The sequence below is a fragment of the Cygnus olor genome, chromosome 22 (genome assembly GCF_009769625.2).
Source record: "Cygnus olor isolate bCygOlo1 chromosome 22, bCygOlo1.pri.v2, whole genome shotgun sequence".
Classification (NCBI taxonomy): domain Eukaryota; kingdom Metazoa; phylum Chordata; class Aves; order Anseriformes; family Anatidae; genus Cygnus; species Cygnus olor.
This window is the reverse complement of record NC_049190.1, coordinates 6,282,661-6,305,482: the sequence shown is the minus strand read 5'-3', so window position 1 is coordinate 6,305,482 and position 22,822 is coordinate 6,282,661. Positions and strand designations below refer to the sequence as shown.

General features: G+C 44.4%; 1 protein-coding gene across 13 annotated transcripts in view; it reads right to left on the bottom strand.

Moving 5' to 3' along the window:
* The window catches only part of ARHGAP32 (Rho GTPase activating protein 32), a 262,792-nt gene that overhangs the window by 146,524 nt on the left and 93,446 nt on the right, over positions 1–22,822 (bottom strand). For all 13 annotated transcript variants that reach the window (XM_040534596.1, XM_040534595.1, XM_040534604.1 and 10 more), the window contains one exon: positions 14,744–14,852. In XM_040534596.1, the coding sequence (XP_040390530.1) occupies positions 14,744–14,852 (109 nt within the window). The remainder of the gene's footprint in view (positions 1–14,743; positions 14,853–22,822) is intronic.

Below are 22,822 nucleotides of genomic sequence, written 5' to 3'. Positions count from 1 at the left end.
TCGGGCACTGGCTAGCTGCACACAGGCATCGACTCTTCTGCAGAGTTTACTTTGCAGCATTAAAAAGAAGCTGTCCTACACACATCTCCTGTCACGAGGAGGTTAAAGGATGATGACTCCACGAGCGCTGCCCTGCCGTTACTGATCGCTGTTCAGGAGTGAGCCCAAAGCAGGATGGAAGAAGAAAGACGGTTCGTCTCAGCCTCCGCAGCCACTAACATATTCCAGGGAGAGAAAGTTTCCTTACTTACAGGATTATCAAATCACACAATATCCCAAATAGGAAGGGACCCGCCAGGGTCATCCAGTCCAGCTCCGGCCTCCACACATGACTAGCCAAAAATAACAACCTTGGTTCTGCACAGCAAATAAATCAACAAAGCAAAGGCAAAATACTTTTACTATACCTAAAATCCGCATGTCCGAGCTGTTAGAAATAAATCCAAATGAAAGGTCCCAATTCTGCAGCTTTCATCTGCCTGAGCATTATCCCTAAAAGGATTTAAATGTACCTGAGCACAGGAAGCCTGTAACTGGGTCGCTTTTTTGGATGGAAGAAACGTACAGCAATTGATGAAGATACAACATTCATCAAAAAATGTCAGCAGTACAGTGGCAGTATGACGGAAATACAAGTATTTGCCAAGCTCTCTTACAAAAATTCTCTGATGATTCATTTAGTGGATGCAGGTACGGAGCTTCCTAAGTGATTTCATGCAGGACGTTTGTGTCACTGCAAGCAGCTTTAACACGCTGAAGCTAAGTCTTCCAGAACTGCTTAAGATATTTGGACACATTTAAAGTGAATAAGCACTTGGTTTGTGCGCACAGGTCTGACAATGTCATCTTAAACAAAAATATCTGCCCATTATACTAAAGCAGTTTTACTGAAGAAGCAAAAAAAAAAAGAAAAGAAATACTCTCCAGACGCTACACTTCCCAGCTGACCTTAAGAATTAGCATCCGTGCTATTCACAGTCTGATCAACAGAGCGCAGCACCGGCACATTTAATAACCGCCTGGAGCCTGTACACAGCTGAAAACCAAGGGCAGCCCCTGCTCCCATAGCCAAGGGGGCCACGTACCCACCTGCGTCCTCGCACGGCATCATGAACTGGGCCCAGCGTGCTGGGATGGATGGCAGCAACCTGAGCGCCAACAAAAGGGCACAAAAGTGGTTTTCAGAATGAGAAAGTTGACATTTTTACATTTTTTCTATATATATATATTTGTTTTTATTTTTTAATTAACATCATCACTTAGCTCCTCACCTGGCTGCAAGGATAAATGAAAAACCCCTTCTGCCGTGCCGGAGGGGAGCTGCAGGACTGGCTTCTGTGCAGGCATAGCTCAAGGTCAGAGCTGCTGGAGTAATTAGAGGTAGCACAGAGATTTTAATTTAGATCTCAGCTTGGGGACTGTAGTGTGTGGAGAAACAGTTACCCTGCTAGGGGTGCCTTTAAAGTCTCCTGGCAAAGGAGGAATGTGATAGAGGAAAGCCAGTGAAGGAATGACAAGTGTTACCAATAGGGAAACTCTGAATACCAGCTGGGCACATTCTGAATCCCACGTTTAAGAAAGCTGCATTCAATCAAGAAGATACTTTAATGTGTATCATTTTTTTTTGAGTTTAGGACATTTAATTCCATTTTCCACATTCCCTGTCAATGCTGAATTGTTCTAGCCAGCACTTATTGCATGGCACGGTTAACAGTGAATTCTTCTCTTTCACAAGACCACACAGGATGTGTTTTTTCTGTTCCCAACATTTTCCCTCCAAAGGGAAAAAAAATAAGAAAAAACTTTTAAGCATTGCCATGAGCTGGCAAATTAAGGGAAACCTCTCATTCCTGAGCTTTAGCGTTACAGTGGAGTTAGTCCAGGGCATCCATTTACCATAGTTTAAAGGATCGGCCTGGATTGAACAAAGCACAAATTCTTAACCATTCATCTACTGGTTTTCCACATAAAGTTTGCTAGCTCACAGATATGTGGGTCCAACCATCCCCAGCTCACATGTGAAACAGCTAATTTGGTAAATGGAATCCAAGACACCGAGTAAGCGACTTGGCAGCAGCACCAACCTCCCTGGGCAGGACTATTGCCACTGCGATCAAAACTCCCCTCCGCAAAGCAGGCAGATTTTATGTCACACCAGGGTTTCCCAAGTGGGCCTTAAAAAGATGCATGGACAGGCACAGACTCTGCGGATGAATGATGTGCACCCAAAGGGCAGTTAGTGCCAGCAAAGCAGCCCTATACTGGTGTTTTCTTTCACAGCTACTGTTTGTTTCAGAAAATGGCATGCACCAAGCAAAAACGGATGCACCAAGCAAAAATGAATGGTTAGCCACTGAGGACAACATTAGCATGATAACTACCTGCGAGCTGTAAGTTTGGCCTTGACACTCTATAGTGAGCAGCAGTGAGCCCCTTATTACCATTCACAAAGGTTTCAGCCCGGGGAGCTGCAGTGGTACAGTACAGAACCCCACATAATGGTACACTGGCTAAGGAATGTACTTTCTTTAAGAACAAAAATCCCACATACAATATGCGTGGGAAAGGCAGCCAGGGTTAGAGTCCTTCTTCTGTACAGCTTACAAAATAAATTTTAGAAGAAAGCCAGAGAAAACAGAACATCCAACGAGCACAATACTTTGATTCCAGTTCCTTGTTGGCTGAAAAAAAAACCAACCCCCAGATCCCTCACCCTGCTTGATGCACAATTTCTGCAGTCTATTGTTTCACAGGGGGAGGAAGGATCCTAATCATGGCTTAGTTACACAAGGACCAGTGGGGCCTTGGGTTGTTATGCCAGAATGCAATTTCTCATAGCACAAAAAACTACAGAGATTAAGTTAGGCTGAAACTAGCAAATGCCACTCTGATAAGTCCCCTGACCATATTCAGTGATTGTGCAAATAACAACGCTACGTTACATTATGCTATAGGTATAAATCGGCTTAGGAACCAAAGAACTTTCCCACTGCAGTGGGAGAAAGACTGGGAAGGCAGAAAAAACTGCAGCCTGACATTTGACCCCAATATATCACCGGGTCCATAGAGTTAACGTGAATTTATGTTTATGCTTGTAAACCAAGCCAACCTGGGCTCAGTTCATAAGAAGAGCTGGTTCCAACAGCATAAAACACATGACTGGCATACGGTATGTTCATTCTGCAAACCCTTCTAATAACACAGTAACGTGAGGAATGGGTCTATTTGTAGCGTGCCATTTATCCCCTAAGCCAGCCATCAACTTCTGGGCAGCAGAGCAGAAGTCAGTTCATCAGCCGTGCTCGAGCGCCACCAGGGAAGGTGGCCCTGCTGTGGCCGTTTCTCCAGCGGGGTGAGGGTGCCGAGGGACGATGCTGGCAGACCCCAGGTGACAGTGGGCTCCAGCAAGGCCCCGTGTCACTCGGGGAGGTCAGACTGAGATGTGGCATCGCCTACGAGAGGGCTGCATGTGCTTCTGGTCGGGAAAGCTGGGAAGGTGAACGGCGATGTCCTGCTCACGGCACCGAGCAGGAATTCAGCAGGAGGTGCTGGTGAGAATCCTCACCCCCAAGGATGTCAGACTGCATTCATCAAATTATTAGCTAACAAGGAGGGATTTCTTCCTTAAGGGTCAATGCTTAAGAAAAAACAAGAGGGAGGTATAGGAACACACCCAGAGACAAGAAGCGTGACGAAGCCAGCAGACATCCCTACAGGAGCACACAGCTGGAGCACACCGCTGCCCTTCAGCCTGGGGAACCGACGGCAGCCCCTTCACCACACAAAAATACCGGGAAAAAGGTTGTGCCACAAAGCAAGAAGCAACAGTTAACATTTTGGGTTCTGAAACCATGCCGAAGAGCAACTTCAGACGCTTTCAAGCTGAAAGTAGTTGCTGGCAGTACAGGCCGCAGAGCAAATCAAGAACACGCAGGCCCTAAAGCTCCCCTTCTTTTACACTGCCCAGAGGAGAAGGCGCACCAGGAGCACCGCCACCAAGGGCAGAGTTTCGTGGTAGCCTGGCTTGAAGAGGCAAAGCCACATTTTTAAACTCCAGCCCCAATCCTCCAGCCCCTGGCTACTCTCTCCCACTTCCTCGCATTGCAGCAACTATTTTAGTGGTTACAAATCCGAACAATACGGACTAAAAAGCAAGAGGAAAACTAAACTTCTTGGAGGGGGATTATTTTTAAATGAGATTATCGCAGTGATCCCCTTCCCAGCACTTCATCCCAGGAACTCGCTCACCACAACTGTCCCGAGGCAGACCCCCGCAGCCTGGCAGGGGGACCAAAGAGAGGCCTTGGGACTCTCTGAGCCCACTGAGCACCACATCCAGTCCCAAAAGGACACCCTGGAGCTGGTAACTTGCTGCTGCTATGCAGAACCATGGTGAATTTCAGTCTGCAGCTACACAAGCCAGCCCTGGTGCCGACTGTTGGGAGGCCGCGCATCCTCACACAACCCAGTCACAGCCACAAGCTTCTGGATCCCACAACACCAGCTGAGGAAAATCAACTGAACGAGACACACTCACTTCTAGGGTGACAAAATCTTGAAAGCCACACTCAATGGAAAAATCAAGGCCTGCAGCATCTATCACAAACCTTCTTGCAATGACCTCAAAGCGAAGAAAACCAAGGAATGAGTTCAAAAATCAGGCTAAAGATTACCAATTTTCAGGGAGTAATTCATCGCCGTATAACGAAGAAGGCTGAATTGTAGGGTTGCCCACAGCCCACAAGAGCAGATATGTGCTGACAGGTTTTTGTCAGTCTCCTGGAGCTAAGCCAGGGCTGGGGAACAGAGGGGGGCTGCTGAGCGATCTGCTGACAGCAGCTCAAACCTGGTCTGTCTTTTTTCACGTTGTGGTAATTGAGAAGCAATGAATGCCGACTTAAAAAAAAAAAACACAAGTATAAGTAAGAAAATCCTTTCCCTTCCTGCATGTTCCATCTCATTTTAGAGTAGAAAAAAAAACAGGGAAAAGTGATTGACAGGTAAATAAATTATAAGTTTTATCCCCCTAAATAAGTACATTTCAAACAAATGTGGCATTTCTTACATTGCAACTACAAAATGTGTAAAAAGAGATCATCTTTGGAATTGGGTGGGAGGAAAAGAGGCAGAGGGTCATGACAGCATAACCCAGCCTTCAGAGCTCACCTTGTGCTTCCTCCCAGCACCGAAATGGGGGATGCACAGACTGATTGTAGGACTAATCACATCGGCATCACCACAGCAACCGGCAGAGCATCACCAGCACGCTGCCACCACAAGGCAAGCCGGCCAAGCCCGATCCACCAGAAAATTGGTGATAATTATAAAAGATATGGGGATGTGAAACCATCTGAAACTGAAATTCAATTACCTAAAACCCAGGAAATTCAGGCCGGTCATTCACAGCCCAAGCGAAGCTGGCCTCCATTGCCACACAGCTGCTACTGACGCCACACATGCCACCGAGCACAGCCGTCTACACGGGGCATGATTAGCGGGGGTGCTGGGGCTCCCCAATGCCTTAGTAAACCCAGATGTAAGTGCTTAACGTGCATTAATGCATTTTATCCCTTCCTACACGTATGCAATTTGGCAGAGGGCTGCTGGGAGCATTCAAAAAATTAGCTAGCACACCACAGTGCCACCTTTGTCTTCTTCATTGCCATTATCCTCCACGACTAAGAGGAAGTACAGGTGGTAGTGTGTGAATACACGACCCAAATGTTTCATTTAGTAAGACTCTATTTACTGATGCGCATTGGATTAACTTTGAAATAAACAGACGTGCAAAATGCAAAAGCAGGGTGCATTCAAACTGGTGGACACGGCGACCAGTAAACTTTACTGATCCAGCCTTTGCAAATTTTATATCATTCTTTTTTTTTTTTGCTAAATGCTGTATACACTAAATTTTAAAACAGAAATTTAGAAATTATGATTTTTTCTCCCAGATCAACACTGTACTGCAAGACTGTACACACTGTAAACCAGGGTAAACATAACTGGAAACAATTGCTTCTATAGCATCACCAACAAAAATTAAATGATTGCTATAAATTAATATTTACTGCCAAAAATACAGTATCCATTCTGGTTTAATTGAACTCATTTAATTGGCAAACTCAAATGGAAGCCAACGTGCCAATTAAGTGATTGTCCCAATTCTTAAAGACTCCCAGGGAGCCTCACGCTGGGAGCTAGCCTGTGCAAGGGAAACGGCTCTCTAACCAAGAGGGAGGGAGGGAAAGGACCATATGCAACAAGGGGATACCTTGCCAAAAGCTTCCCAAGGCAAAAAACATTTGATTCATGCAGCAATAATAAGGGAAACGAGTTATGTGAATTGAAAACGAAATGTAGGTTGTTGGTCCGATGCCAGACCAGAACTGTTTGGACCAAAATATTATTACAGCCCGGTGGCCGCTTGGTGTGCTGCACGGAACGTTTGTCTCTGTCGAGGCCTGCGCTGATGATAGTCCCACACCGTCTGAAACCCCACTGCTGCCCCATCGTTACCCTGGTACAAAGGGCAGCCTGTGCCCCCACTGCTACACATGGTGAGCACCGCGATTCACGTCGAAGTGCTGCTGATTATCGGAGTGCTGGGTAGGAAAGGTGCTGCTGCATCAGCACACAGCTAACGTCCGAACCTCAAGGCAACATTTTCCATTACATGTAAGTAACGCAATGACTCCTAAGACGGAGAGCCAGAAGGCAGGTGTTGGAGCATCTAGGTGAGTAAGTATCTAAAGCCCAGTCCTAGTGAAATGTCCATGCCATTCAAAAACAAAACAAAACAAACAAACAAACAAACAAAAAACAACGGAAAAAGCAGAATTTCAGCTTCATATCTGCTGAAACACTCCCCTACCCTTGAAAGCTTCAAACTCTTGGCTTTTAAAAAGAGCCTACAGGTTGGCGGAGTTCAATGGCGCTCTTCTTTTTTCCAAAGAAGTCCACAGCATTCACCCCCTGTAAAACAGGATCAGGCTAAGGCAACTGCCTGCACACCAGTGAACAGCTCACAGCCAGATACCCAGCTGTGAAATTCTGGTGCTGGTTCATATGTATACAGAGCACACAAACGGCTGCAAGCCACTGGAATAGAAAATCCCAAATGTCAGCTCTGACATGTCACAGGGTACCGTACCCATGTATCTCAGTTGCAGAAATGACACCATTTCAGTAAACCACCCTTTTGGAAATCACCAGAGCGGACGGTGCCAAACAAGCGGGTTTACCACACTGCCTTGTTCTTCAGGCTTTTACACAGTTCCTGGAAGTATTCATCTCGGCTTGGTCAGGACTGACATCCTCAGAAACATGCCTGATGTCTTCAATTAAAAGTAAAATAAAACAAAACAAAAATGAAAAGAAACAAACAAAAAAAAGAAACCCTAGCTACTCGTATTCTGTGCATGTATTCTTGCAGAAGTCACAGACGAGATCTGGGGCAGCACTGGGCTAAGCGCTCTACAAAGAATGAGAAACAAACCGGGCTCTACAGAGAGTGAAATCTTTCTTTACAATCCATTAATCTCTACACACTTTTATAAATTGCATTTAAAATTAGTTTTCTCGTCACTCCTGTCCCAGATTTAAGAGTGATATATTGAGGTCTCATTAAAAAGTACTTGTTACCCTCACAAACCCTGGCATGTTTCCTTACCTAGTATCAAACACTGGAAACACTACAGGCCTCAGAATCCATCTGAAGAGATGTAAGAGCTGGGATCATTGCAGGGACTTCATACAGACAGGGCCGAACCCCTGTACCTTTCTAAAACATTTGCAGGCTTGTATTTTTCTCCAAGAAAATTCTACCAGCACAAGGCAAAAAGGATGCTGCGTACCACCTGCCAACTGTCCGTCTTCTTGTTCATTTACTCATTTGCCAAATTCAAGGATTCTCAATGGCTTCTTATCAGCAATTTGGGGGTTTCTACATCACCCCTTTTCTAGGCAACCTGGTTATAAACTAGGGGACACTGGGGGACACGGAGGTTATCTTCTCAATAACCTCATTATTAACCGTACCTCTAGATCCCAAAAGCGACTGCTTAGAGGTGCACCAGGGCGGAAAGGCTGGCATCCTCAGGGTGAGGAACGCGTGGACACTGTCAGCAGTGATCTACTCACGAGCGAAGCCCTGCAGACATTCGAGCGGAGGAACAATCACCTGGATCCTGCTCAGGGAACTATAGAGAAAGATCTCCCAGGAAATAAACCTACCACAGCTTTAGGGGCTTTGAAAGCTTCCAGACTTTCTCTGAAAGAAGTGCACCCTCTGCAGAAAAAAACAGCCTTGTTCAGAAGCACATATATAAAAAAGAAATCCCATTTCTAGCTGTGGAGTCAGTACATTCACCTTATCTCACAGGTCTGCCGGCCAGCTTCAGGCAGCTTCAGGCAGTATCTTCCTGGGACAGCGCGGTTTTAAAAGGGTGAGTGAATAACGAGTCTTATATTTAAAACATTTTATATTTATTTCACTCCTGTAATCCTGCTTCCCCACAAAATTTAGACAAAAGGCAATGGGATCGAGTGTGCGTGCACGGCTGTGAGCACAGAGGGCTGCCGAGGGGCAAGGCTGGAGCAGATTGTGCCGAGCGCTGCAACCTCCAGGATCATAAAGAGATGCTGAGAGGAAGTCAGATGGTCAGCAACATAAGGGAAACGCAGTATTAAGTAAAAATACCAAAATATGCTAAAGTTAATGACAGGCTGAGGACAGCTGTTTTGTAGGTTTGTGTGAGAAACCTTATCTAAAGTTTTTTTCACAACTTCATTTCTCCTAGCATAGAAACAGCACTTTTCAGTGCCCTACAAGGAAAGATGCTCCTTTCCTCGACAGTAACATAACTAGCTCAGAGAAACATTAGAAAATCCATATGCTGCAATATTACTTGGCTCAAATATGGCTTTTCATCCCTGCAACTCACAAGTATTTTACGAAGTCACTGTCATCGACTGCGTTTTCCAAACTGAGAAAACCGGCGTGTGTGAAGGTTACGCGGCAGGCCAGCAGCACGGTGGGACTTGGAGGCTGAGACATGAGAAAAACAGCGGGGCTAATATTAATAAATTCTGAAAGTACAGAACATAACTGGGGGTTGACACAAAATACAGCAGTCCTTGAGGAGTGGTCAAGCAGCTGTCTTATTATTTAACTCATACAAAGTCTGTCTGCCCAGTGTTGCATCTCAGTCTGCTTCTCAGATTTTACAGCATGGGATTTCCTAACTACTACGAAGTTTCGAGAACCACCAAAAGTACCCAGACAAACCAAATCTTCAACAGAAAATCACTTGCCTTTCTGCAAAACCACAAACAAGAAAAACAGATGAAAGTACAGATGATAAACATAGAAAAAACAATCAAAGTACAAAGGACTGAAGCTACTCAGGTGCCCAGAATTAACTGACAATGACAGAACTATTAAAAATAGAGTTTCTGTCCTACCTAATATTCATGTTATGGGAGGACATTCAACCTCTATATATTTAGAAAGACCTTTAGTTTATTTCTTGTTAAAAATTGGCTTTGGAAACAAAGCACTTATATAAATTAATAATAAGCACTTCCAAGCATATTGCAGATAAAAGGGGGGAGAGGGAGGGCAGGGACGACTAACCATGACAGGTTCATCTAACCATGAATGCATAAATCACCTTTTCCCAAAGTACAAAAACATGTACAAAGGCAAAGTTCAGGAGAGAAATGAACGAGCCTCACAGGTCTGTCTGTCGTGTCAGACGTTTCCAGGCTCTATTGCTGCTGGTCTCAGCACTACTCACCTGGCAGAATATGAAAGTCACTGCACGTGACAAAGCCTTGCACCCAGTTGGGTCTCCAGCTGTCTACAACGGGAAGCAATGGAGACCAGAAAACAACACAGCCACGTCCAACTTCCCCAAGCCTTTACAGCCTCCATTACCCAGAGCAAGCAACAAGAAAACCCAAAGCGTGCAACTTAAGCAACTACCAACCAGAAATTAAGTTTATTGTGCAACTCTGAGAAACTCACATAGCATGTGAGCAGCATACTATGGGAAAAGACCAAACCGGAGGCTGCTAAGAATGCACAATGAAGAACGAGAGTAAGGAAAGAAGTTTCAGCATTAACATGGTCAAGAGAAAGACAAATATAGTAGATGCACCGGTTAAACAAAACGCAGAGTGTGACAGTGTTGAACCCCCTAGAATGAGAGCATCCTGTCAATATTAGCTTCTGACTGGACACAAGGCAGATGATGAAAATGGAAATTTGATTCATTTAACACAGTAAACATGAGCAAGTGAGGTTTTTTTTACCCATCTGAAATACATTCAGAGGACCACAAAGTAAAAGGAACACTGTAAGCACAAATCCTAAGTACAAGTACCTTTATTACCTAGCCCTATGCCTCATCGTACCAAATCACTGTGCAGCAAATCTCAGACCTGAATTTTCTTGTTTATCCTCCTCTAAATCTCTTTTATGCAGGTACCTGGACTGTTAAATTTTTATATTGCTGGCATAGAGCTGTGCAACAGGACATGTTCTAAAAAATGAATCAATGGTTAGCAGAATGAAAGGAACAGCCTCTTGTTCCAGCACAATGTAATGGCCCCAGTCCTTCTGGCTGGGTTTAACAGCTTCTCTTCAGGACAAAGACCTCCCCTGACAGAACATCCTGCAAAAGCAGGGCCATAGCAGTATCTTCCCTAACATCTTATGAAATAATACACTACACACACCCACACACACCCACACACACACACACCCTTTAACAATCATTTGCTTTCTGTATGGATTCCGTTTACTGAAATTCTTTTTTTCTTTTTAACGCAAATATTTAGTTTGACTTTCCTATGCTCAGAATTTGTGCTAACAGCTATTGAAAATGCACAGAGCTCAACTGGAAACATGAAGGGAACGTTCTTCCCTTGTCACTATGAGAACATGGAGTTTTCTAACTTCTTCACTGCTGGCAGCTGGTGCTTTTGCTAGATGTTCCGTAAAGCCACTCTTTTTCTTCCCCTATAATGAAAGTGCCCACCAGAAGGAAAAAAAGTAGAGGGTACATATCTTGTTTCTCACTGTTTTTTTTTTTGTTTGTTTGTTTTTTCCCCCAAATGCAGATAAATACATGTACACAGAAAGAGAATTTAGTGCAACACTCCCGGGTGATTTGCAACCACATTCTACTATTTTCTCAGCAACAGGTACTTACTGCCTCACAGTTTTATTGTCTTAATGATCACCCCAGTCAATAAAACTACCAAAAAATGTTAATCTGTACCTCTTAACAAAAGCAAGCAAAAAAACCACAACCAACCAAAAAAAAACAACACAAAACATCCAACCAAAGGGCTTTTTTTTTTTCCGAGAATCTCCCCCTTACCAATAATGCTACAAGAGTAAATTGTGTATGAGTAGGGGGCGGAGGGGGGCAGGCTGGGCTAACCCTTTGTCATAGCTGCAAGCAGGCATTTTATAACATTAAAAGAAATTCTCATTTGTTTGCCAGACACAAATGCAACCTTGCAAGACTGCAATGACCATTTTCTAATAATTACTGAGCTCTCAATGAACGAAAGTGAGACTAAATTTCCATCTTAATTTAAAAAAAAAATAATAACCCCCTAATGCAAATATAGTAGCACAAGTTCTCCAGGACTGCAGTGTTGAAGAGGAACAGGAAAACATTTGGAATGCCACCTCCTACGCGAACAAATCTTCCTGTCAGAAATTGAAGTTACCTAACTGCCAGCAGTCAACAGGGAGTTTGCCAGAGACCGAAATTATGCTCAGCTCCTCAGCTCAGCTCTCCACGAGCTGGACTCAGCGATCCTCGTGGGTGCCTTCCAGCTCAGGGCGTTCTGACTCCATCAGAGCTGTGCGTTTCCCCAGGATGCCTACTGCAGCTAGCTGGCTGTCGGTCGGGTCTGCAGCCACCCTCCTCAGCAGGCTGGCGCTGACAGCAGTTGCAGGGTCTTGCAGAAAGCTGCAGGAGCAGCGCACAATCTGTGCATGCACCTGTCCAACAGTCAGCGGGCACAGAAGTTTCTATGCGTTGTGCACCTATGGGGGTTGAACACCGAACAATGTACGTGAGGACAGCAGTCCTGATGAGAAGAGGGAAAGTATTGAGCCAGAGCAGGTGAACCTGTCCTCCATTATAAACCATCAGTAGGAAAACAAAAAACAAAAAAAAAAACACACGAACAAACACTAGAATAAATGAGGTATGGCAGCTAACTTGTGTTACAGGTGGAGACTGAATTGGAGAGCCACATTCCTGAGACACACCTCGAGGTTACAGACACCACGGTGTCAAGCAGCGATCTGCACAGCAGTCTTGGCTTTAGGGCGCTGAGGAGCACCATGCTCTGAGGTTGGTGCCTGAATAACGCTGATCAGAACAGACAGGGCTCCCGAACAGGCGGCACCAATGTGAACTGCTGGCCAAGGCAGAGAGAAGGAAAAAAATATCTGCATCTAGAGGAAAAAGATACCTAGGAGGTGACAACTGCAAGAAGTCTAAATTAGCTATGGATAAGCACAGAGTCAAGCAGGACAACAAGCAGAGAAAATATCAGCAGAGAAAAACACTAGTGAGGCCTGAGTTCTCTTTTTGTTTGTTTTTGTTTTTTATGGTCTAAAAATAAAGTTTGAAACAAAATGTTTTAATTGTATTATATGGGGTTTAAAGCAGTAAAACATAGAACTGAACTTTGTTGTCTCGTTTACAATTAAAATAAATGCCTGGCTTGTAGGGAGGGTACACATTTCCTGAACGCTGTGTAATGAACATTTAACCCCACATCTATTTTACGTGACCAGCCAAATATTAATGGTGATTTAAACTTTAAATAATCCACCCAGAAGAACACTCATGTTTTAGTGGGTTTTGAATGTCCTGCTTGCTTCCTTCGTCTTGTTGTTCTCCTGTGGCTTCATGAATAGCATTGATTCACTTGAACCACATCCTAGGAAGGTTTGTGCAGCCGCTGAAGGAAAGTGAGGTTGAAATGTGTGCTCTCTCACTGTTGGGCACTGTGTAAGCTCAGGGTACCTTGCATCCTTCCTTTTAAAGGTTATTCGGAAAGGTGGTGCTACAGAAAGCACAAGTGCATATATGACAAGGTCAATGCTCCTAGACGAAGAAAAACTTGCTACTTTCCACAGGAGTATGGGTCTTATGTTACAGCCTGAAATTTCTAAGACAACCTAAAGGAATGTGTCTGCTGCTACGTTTCAAGATAAGCAAGACGGAATTACTGTCCTTTGTTTCACTGTACTGTTAACATTAAACCACGACAAAACAACCTACACTTCCAAAGTAAGTGTTGCTGGTAATAACAATAGTCATTAAGATGCATTAAGTACTACAGAACGTCATCACAGGTCTGTATGAAAGTCCTAGGGACACCGGCCACGTACAGTAACACAGCAGTGAAACAACCCAAATGTTTTTCATCAGCCCTGCAATTCCAAAGGGAAAAGGAAAACACATCAAATATTTACTGACCAACAGTGAAAATTCTTTCTCCCCCCATATCCTCCCCAAAAGTTGGGGGTTTATCCACAAAGGCCTCTGATCTCACCCCCAGTAACCAAGCTTAAAAGCGAACCAGGCAGCCCAGCACCTGGGCTTCTCTACAGCCCCCAGCCCCACAGCTCAGATGGCCGTGGCCGTGCTGCAGTGCAGCGGAGCCCAGCCCCTCTCTCACGCTGCTGCTGCACTGCTGGGAGCCCGGGAGCAGCGAACATATGGCTTTTCCAGGCTGATGCCCTGCCACTGCCACATGATCTGATGCAAGGGAAAACCTGTCACTGGTCTCCCATCTCAGTAAGTAATTTTAGCCGTGCAGCTGGACTGCCCCCACGAGAGCAGCGATCCCACCCTGAAATATTCAGACCTTCTCCCTGTCCAAGGTCTGTCGCAGAATGCAATTTCCTCATCAGCTTAGTATGCTAATGAGGCAATTAAAAAAATCTGAGAATAACAAGCAAGATATAAATTCCAGATGCTCCTATACCAAAACAAGGTAGGTCAAGCTTCTGCGAGGTAAGATAACTTCACAAAACCACCTTATCTGACCACTAAGAAAATAACAACCGACTGTACAAGCTCAGGAAATTCTAGAGGATTTCGGAAAGTGGAACTGCAGGTACTCTGCTCATTCATTTAAAAAGAAAACAAATCAGGTGATACAGTTGTCTGTGGCCCACTGCCACTTGTACCGTTTTGATTAGGCATGAGAACCCTACTGCTGTGGCTGCTTTTCTACAATTCCTTTCCACGTGATGGCAGGTAAGCTTTTAGGCCGACATTTTATTTCTGTAGACTTAGCCAGCATTTTGCTAAAACCATATTTTTCCACAATGATGCATGCTTCAAAGAGCATGTTCTTACAAGAAGTTCCCTTCATGCTCAAAAATCTTACTGAAAAAGAGGTTAATGCAGACTGAAAATCGTTGTGACATTATGGACCTTTTAATTGGTTACTAGACCTGCTTTGGGGCACATATTAATAGGGCAGAAGCGTTATGCTTGCTCCTTCTCTCTCTCCTTGACAAAGTGCCAGAGGAAGGGAAGTATTTTGGTCTTCTTGAAACTACTGTGCAATCCATTTAAAAATTTGAAATTCAGGGAATAAGAATCAAAGCAGAACTAGTAAATACAAGAGCCAGCAGTGTAGATTATTCAGAACCGAAAATAATGCACACAGAAAACGCAACAAGGTGTTTTACCATAGCGCTGAGAGTCTCCTCCCAGTCTGGCCTCTCCCGGGGATGGATGCTTCTCTGAAGCTCTGGCACAAAGTCATCTTCTTCTGTATGTACAGAGGACTTCATCATTCTGAAAAGGAGGACAGAGAGGTTTGATACTTGGTGAAAATTGCTCATTAATCTTACATAAGGTCTGCTCTGGTACTCAGTTCAGTTATGTTGCTTATATGACAATATAAATGCTTTTATAAAACCAGAAACCTTGCAGACTTCTCAAGTTTCTCTTACTTCCTTTTTATACAAAGAAGATAAGAGTATAAATCTGGTGAAGAGATATCTGCACTTCCTAGCCAATCAACATATAATTTTGTTTAATCACTGCATGATTCACAAATCTTAAAACACTGAAAAATGCCGAGGAGTAATCTTCAGTCCCTTTCAACACACTGCTTATACTGCCCAGGCAAACTCCATTAGCATAGTCAGAAATATACACACTTGATTTCTTAGTTGTCGCTGGATGGTTTGGCCTGAAACAGAGCCTGCTGTTCCCATATCTTAGCCTGAATGCATGACCCAAGCCTGAGCCAGCAGCTCTCATCCTTCTTACTGATCCCATCTGCAAGGGCGAGCGCCTTCAGCTGCCCCAGCTCTGCAGGGATGGGCTCAAATCAATCTCATTTGATCAAGGTAAACTTTTCTCCAGATAAGGAGCTGTATATTGAACACCCTGTGAAGTGTATTTCAAGCCTGTAAAGAGATCAGAGGCTAAAAATTAAAATTCAGAAAGTATCCATAAAAGCTTCTCAGCTTATCCTTACGGCAACTCTGCTGTTACAGCCGAGAGCCATTTTATATTGCATTTCAGGCCACACAAACATGCCTTTGTGGGGAAAACAGCACAGACCTGACGTACCAAAGGCCTATGGAAGGCCTAGTGGTATCTGTTGTGGTTTCATTACTATACAAGATTCAAGCAGCTTTTTACTTTATTAGTAGACCATTTATTTATTCAGAGTAACCACGTCAACACTCAGCACTACACATACATGGATGGAAAAGCAGGGCTGGTTTAGCTAATCAGCATATGCTGATTTATGCATCATTTGACTAAAACAAGCGTGGTGAAAGCCTTATAAGAAATTTCCTTTGCTTTAGACTAAAATCTGAAGTTCTGCAACTCCTAAATGCGGTGTGCTGCCAGGACAGAAGTGGCAGGGCCAACACGCTCGGCTCCCCTTTGCACTGCGCCATGCAAATGAAGCAGTTACCACTGACGGTAATAGGACGGCTGAGTTACGAAGTTATAATCCGTATAACTTGGCACCCAGCTTTGTGAGCACGTTCCTGCTCTAACAGAAAACACACCCAGGGAATATGGGCCGCAAAGCCAACGGTCTCAGGCTGACGCTGCTGGGCCCCACGTGCCCTTCGCACCATGAGCATCTCCCACTGACAGCAGGGCACCCCAATGAGATAAGAAACGAGTACGCCTAAGTGGTGAAAGTGTACACGTAAGAAAAGAAAATGTACACGAAGGTGCCATGATTCAGGACGCAGAAGTGCAATGCCGGCTCAGATGGAGACTTGCACCTTTACAACACACCTCTTGAAAAGAATTCAATTTTTGTGAACGTGAAGACGTGCTGCTTCCAGAGCACAGCTCTTTCACCTCTCCTTTGCATAGCAAGAGTGAGACTTGGCGTGTTTCTCGCAGCCCCAGCTCCAGCATGAGACGTTTGCCACGTATTTTAACTGGAAGTTGAAACCTGCTGGTTGCCGAGAAGAGTTTTGGAAACCAGATTGTGCAACACAGAAACAAGAGATAAGCTAAAAAATCCTAATTTTTTTGTATCAACATTGTGATTTTGAAACAGGCACAGGAAGGCTTCCCCCAGGATCTCTGGATGTTGGGGTTTGGCAACACTGCAATTGTGCCAAAAAGAATCTAAGCACGTCGTCCCACAGCAGCTTGAGTCCAAAGCCATCAGATAGCACGATGGGATGAAAAGCGGGGGCACGTGATTAAGACCCGCCTTTCTAGACCACCATTAAAACAAACAGCCTACAAAATGCCTGCTTTCTCAGCTTAAAGACTTGAAAATAATGGAACTGAATTTACATCTTTATGATCGCTTTGGATTACAAATCAGTTTACTACACGCTCCTCAGGCTTATGCCAATTCCTCCTGGATTTCTCATCAGAAATCTAGTTTCTTAATAGCATTTCCCACCAAAGAAAACGCTTTCCTTTTGACAAACAAATCTTCTGAATTTCTGACATGTTGCTAGAACACAGGGCTGCCCAAAGACACCATGTAAGTAACACAAGAAACCTGACCAGGCTCCCCTCGACACTCCTGACCCTTACTGACAGAAGAATCCACGATGGGAAGGAGCCGAAGGAGGCACCGAAACAGGTCTCAGCTCCAAGCTTTCACCCTGTGAGGAACGTACTCGCGCTGATTGCCACGTGTGGCTAGTCAATAACCGGAGGAGCACGGGGGTGACCTTTGAGACCAAAGGCGTGTTACCGTACGGACGGCCGTGTGCTTCCAGCAGCAATTTATCCCGCGGTAGTTCCAGGTGGGCAGAAGGGAACAAGCTCTCCTGGGAGACTCGGGACCCGCAGGAGACCCAGCTCCCCCCGTAACAAGAAGCATAACCCTGCCGGGCCGGGTGGCTTCAACGTAAGGCACGCAGGGCTCTACAGAAAGTTTATCATGCAGAAGCTACAAATCAGGAGGGCAGAGATCAGCAATTAAGATTTTAAAACACGTGAACACAAACACGACACATGTATTGCACAGGCTCTGTGCTTAGGCCGGCTTACGCTGAATTTGCTGGGAAGTGTGAACATGGTGTCAAGATGAGAACGCGTTCTGTGTACATCTGAATTCCTGTAATATAATGCGTAACACTCTCTTGCAAGCTTTCCCCTGCCATAGAAATAGAAATTTCTTCAAGATAGTAAAATACAAAAAATAAAAAAGTGTCTAAGCGTTTGCCAATTTCCCTGCACACACAAGGCATCTCTTGTACGATTTCTTTTTACTAATAAATACGTAACAGCTTCAAAACAGAGAAAAACACCTTACCAAAAGGACAGACCAGACTAGACTAGCATATTTCAGTTGGGAGGGAGCTAAAAAGCAGAATCCAAGTGCCTGACCGCGTGGGGCTGCCCAGAAGTTCAGGCACGCTACTGAGAGCGTTCTCCAGCTGCCTCTTGAATGGGGCACCAGGCACCTCACTGGGAAGCCTGTGCCAGTGTTCAGCCACCCTCACAGCAAAGAAACTTCCCCTAATGCCTGGTCTGAGCCTTCCCAGGCACAGCTCTGTGCTGAGCCACGCAATCCATTGGCAGCCAGCGGCAGAGGCTGGTGCCTCCCTCTCCGCTCCCGTCCTCAGGAAGCTGCAGAGAGCAGCGAGGTCACCTCTCGGCCTCCTTCTCTCCAGGAGACAACCCAGGTGTCCTGGGGTCTCTGCCCTCACAGTGGAGAACCAGGGATGTCAGAGCCCCAAGCCCTTTTCCCGACTGCAGGCACCGAAGGATCACCAAAGATGAGGAGCCGCGCAGCTCTTCCCATCAGCCAGATGCTGCTCTTTGTCCTGCCCCCCCCCTCCAGACGTACTTGGAAAATTATAGATACGGACACTCATACGCACGTTTTTATAGACATATGCATTATGTGCATCTGACATTATTTTAATTTACAGGGGAAATAAATAGCACTGCATGTGTGTATCTGAGTCACCACCCGCATCAGGCTGCACCAGGACTAACTACCTTGTTTCTGCCACGGATTCTTTTCCATGGGAGGGTAGAAACCCCCGAGTCCCACTAGCACCTACACTGACGCATATTTTATGAACATTAATGGACAAAAAATTAAAGAACCTGCTCTGCTCCGCAAGGCCTACGTTTGGCTATTTCAGGGCAGCTGCAAACGACTGAAAATTCACCACAAAATGTAATGCTAACCCTAACAACACAAATACAATTTTATTTAGAGTGCCATTTCTTCACGTGTTTAGCAGCTCTGAATGCCCTTCAAACGAACTCTGACACCAGGATATTAATAAAATTCTGGCTGTACAGAGGCCATTAAGCAATCGCTCTTCAGATGAATGAATCCCTCTTCATTGTAAATTGAGAATCAAATGTACTGGAACAAATGTTTACAGGACGTTGCACAAAAGGCACGGCCCGCATTCACACCCACCCGTTAAAGTTCTCCAGTAGGTCAAGTTTATGAATTTCAAGTCAGAGCTTGTACATTTGTACACGGTACGGCCGTATCAAGGAAACATCCAATGCCCTTTCTCATGCTCTCAAACCTAATTTGCTGGTTCCACTACTTGTGGCACTTCCATACCTGCTTACGAGGAACTGAGACACCTGGGTACCGACCTCCCAGCCGGGAGGTGCTGAGCACCGGGTCCTGCTGGAGAGCAGCGCCCCACGGGGCAGGGAGCACTGGAAAAACAGGTGGGCATGGGTGCTCTGTAGGAAAAGTAACACTCAGGCACCCATAAAATCGAGTTGCTCTGTGCGTATAATACTGTAAGCATCACTACTTCCACTAGACTTTCCTTAGGAGTATGAAGGAGTCCCACATCCTCAAACACCAAGTGTTTGCACACTTGTTTTTGTGCAAGAGATAAAGAACCACAAAAAGTGGGTTTCTGAAAGAACTTTGATTAAACCGGGGAAGAGAAAGGGACAGAAACTTCATCACCTGGTGGGGCTCCTACAAGGATTTTTGTCCCCGTTACTCAGGTTCTTTACCACGCACCACGTCCCACTGCCAGCCCTCAGCGGTGGCAGTAACGGGGCTGCCGTGGACTTGGCTGTCATCGGGATGCTGGTGCCACACAGACCAACAGCTCTCCTCTGACAAATCGCTCCCAGGGATGCCTGATGGTTTGAAAGCCACGTGTAGCACGGAGGCATGAAGTACTCTGAATGCCAGGCTCCTCATATCAGACAGTTAATTGTCTGCTTGACAGACACTCATTTCGGCCCTGCTATATATTTTTTAAATTAAATGCCAAGCCTGGTCTTTAGGTTGTGCTCCCCCAATGGGACAACAGGCATTTCAGCTTTCCCTACCGCTTCTCCCTCAAGTGACTTTTCTTCCTGACCTCAATTTAGGAGGTGACAGCAGATGATGACTGATTTATTACTTTATTTATTATTTATATAGCACTGTTGTTGTGCCTGGAGATTTCTTAGCCAACGGAGAAGCACAGCTCTGCCCTATGGAAGTGATGATTCAAGAGGATTTAGAGATCCACAGAAAGCGATGTTTTCTGAGATATAAATTCTACCCAAAAAGCCAAATTTAAATAAGGTTTTTGCTGACACAAAACTATACTGAAAATTAATGAGCTTTAAACACTATCTGATAAAAATAGGTATTTACGCCACTCAAATAATTTGCATAAAAAGCCCAAATAAGATAGGCTTTATAGGGGTGCTAATAACGCTCTGCGGATTAATCTTCGTGCTGCTTGCAGGCAACTGTACATCCACGTGGCTCGTCCTCCTTGCTCCTGGCAGCCATGCTTGTCTCCAGTAAGCTCCTCAGCTCTGACACCGCCACCGGGTGCTGCTCGGGAAAGGGGAGAGAAGCAGACACAGACGGCAGGGAACAACCGAAATGGGATCGTGATGCACCCCTGCATGTCCAAGGGTCAGCAGCAGCAAACAGCACGTGTGGGCACCGCCACAAGAATTCGCCAGCTGTTCTGTAGACAAATGAGATTTGGGTTTACTTTAGGCTTCAAGAATTCAGTGCAGGTGAGCTACAATGCAAAAACCCTCAACCCAGTGCTGAGCATGTTAACCCTTCAAGGCTTAGCATAACAGCCTGGATGCAGCATCCCTGTCTCTCCCAGTGCCACCCAGTAGCTTTCAGGCTTCAATCCCCTAACTCCCAGTCACAGCACGGAAAGGAATGCCAACGGCGAGTCAGTGGAAAGATACCTTGAGAATCTCTGCCTAAGGGCTTAAAAATAACTTGATCAAGACAAGGAGTCACAATGCTACTATATATATATATATATATATATATATATATATATGATATTTTATATTTTTATTATATCATATGTTTTATTTATTATCACCATGAGGAAAGGCAGAAAAACTAGGAAACAAGAACCAAGACCTGACCTAAAGCATATAAACACTGGGGCAAGAAGTCGGAACATAGTGAGAAACTTTGATATGTCTTTATTTCTGGCCTCAAACTTATACCACAAAGAAAGATATGTACTAACATCCAAGAGATGGGCAAAAAGCAAACAAACAAACAGAAAACGCACACCCTCTGCCAACCCAATTTTCCAAGCAAACTCTGTATCCATGAAATTAAAACTAATACAGTGGAAAGGAAGAAAATAATCATGCAATATGGAAAGTAGTGATAACTCAAGAGCCCCAGGGACAATGAAACGAGAGATGGGAATTGAAGGCTGACAGTGCTGACCTGAAGAGAATTTAATTTCCCATGTTTTAAATCAGCATTGTCAACACCTTGCTGATTACATTACGTCTATCTGCATTATACAAAATAAAATTTCTGAAGTGTGTCTCGAGGTTCACATGGAGTGAAGACAGAAAAAATCTACGAGGTCACCTTAAAACACACCTCATAAATAAACAAATGGGACTGTATGTAATTCTTGACCACAAAATGAAAACCTGGCGTAACTGTATCGTTTACTGGGATTGATTCTACAACGTTGAAAGCTACAACTGGCACTTCTGATGGAAGTTCATCACTGGGAACTCAAAATTCATTTGGTTGGGAAACCACTGGGTAAGAAAAACTAATAGAAAACCAGGATATTACAGTAGAAGGATGTTTTCAAAACCCCATGCTATCATTCAAATATTAGGCAGCAGAAACCAACATCGGTTTCTCTGAACTACTCTGTGTACTTACTACCTGTGCTAATAAAGACGCCCCTGTTGCCTAGTTCTAAACGTTCAGGTCAGTGGCTTTCAGCTTGTGATCTGTAGGAGTCTGAGAACAGTCAGTGCGGGTGAGCAGAAGTTGACTAAGAAAAACTCGTTCAATTGTGCTGTGAAACTAGTGAGTAAATACGGACCCTTCCAGGAATGGCTGCTTTGCAGGAAAATTTGTGCAAGTGCCCAAATAAAGGCTGGAAATCACCCAGCTATGGGAATGCAGGTCTGAACAGGAGCACTGCTATTACAAAGACAGAGTAATCCAATTCAAAAAAGACAGAGTAATTCAATTGCAATTTTTTTTCAAAAACAAAATCACATAAACCACATATAGAGAGGTCATTTTAAAATACTTTACAGTAGCAGAATTTCTAGCTTTTCCAATTCACAGATTGCAAATTCAGACTGGCCAAACCGTACCTACGCTCAGGGAAGCTGAGTTAGAAACGATCAATGTACTTACTATGCTAGAGTTGAATGAAGCGCATGATCACTAACACTTGTTATAACACTTGTTACTCAGCTCCTTATATAAAAGGGAATTTAGAGGGCCACAATTCAAGAATATTTTTAGTTTTGGAGTTTCTGTTCCTACCTTTTTTTTTGAGAAGAAAAATCACTTTCTCACTTGGTGTGCACTACCACCTGTTGAATTAGATTCTCAGCTGTCTGGCAGAAGAGAAATCACTTGCTCTGAAGAAAAAAAATAAACCTTTTTTTTGCAATAACCTTTAAGAATATACATATTTTTTTAAAAATGAAATAATGGCTGTTTAAAACCAATATCTTCAGCATTGTCTGATTACTTTTTAAAAAAGCAAGACCGGACACGTTAGCTTTTCCACCGCTGATATATCTCTACAGCGTGAAGCAGAGGAGGCCAGCAGTTGGCCAGCATATAACAAACAAGCTGGTTTCCTGCCCTGCTTTAGCCCTCTGGACACGCTTTTAATACAAGCTCCAAGAGAGTCAGCCAGTTAAGCTCTCTTTGTGCGAGGATTTAAATGAGCTTTCAGACTTCAAAATATCTGCCTTGTTCATTAATTTGCATGGGCATTTAAACCACAGTTTCTGAGCTGCCAAAGAAACGACCCAGATCAGATCGCCTGGAATCTAAA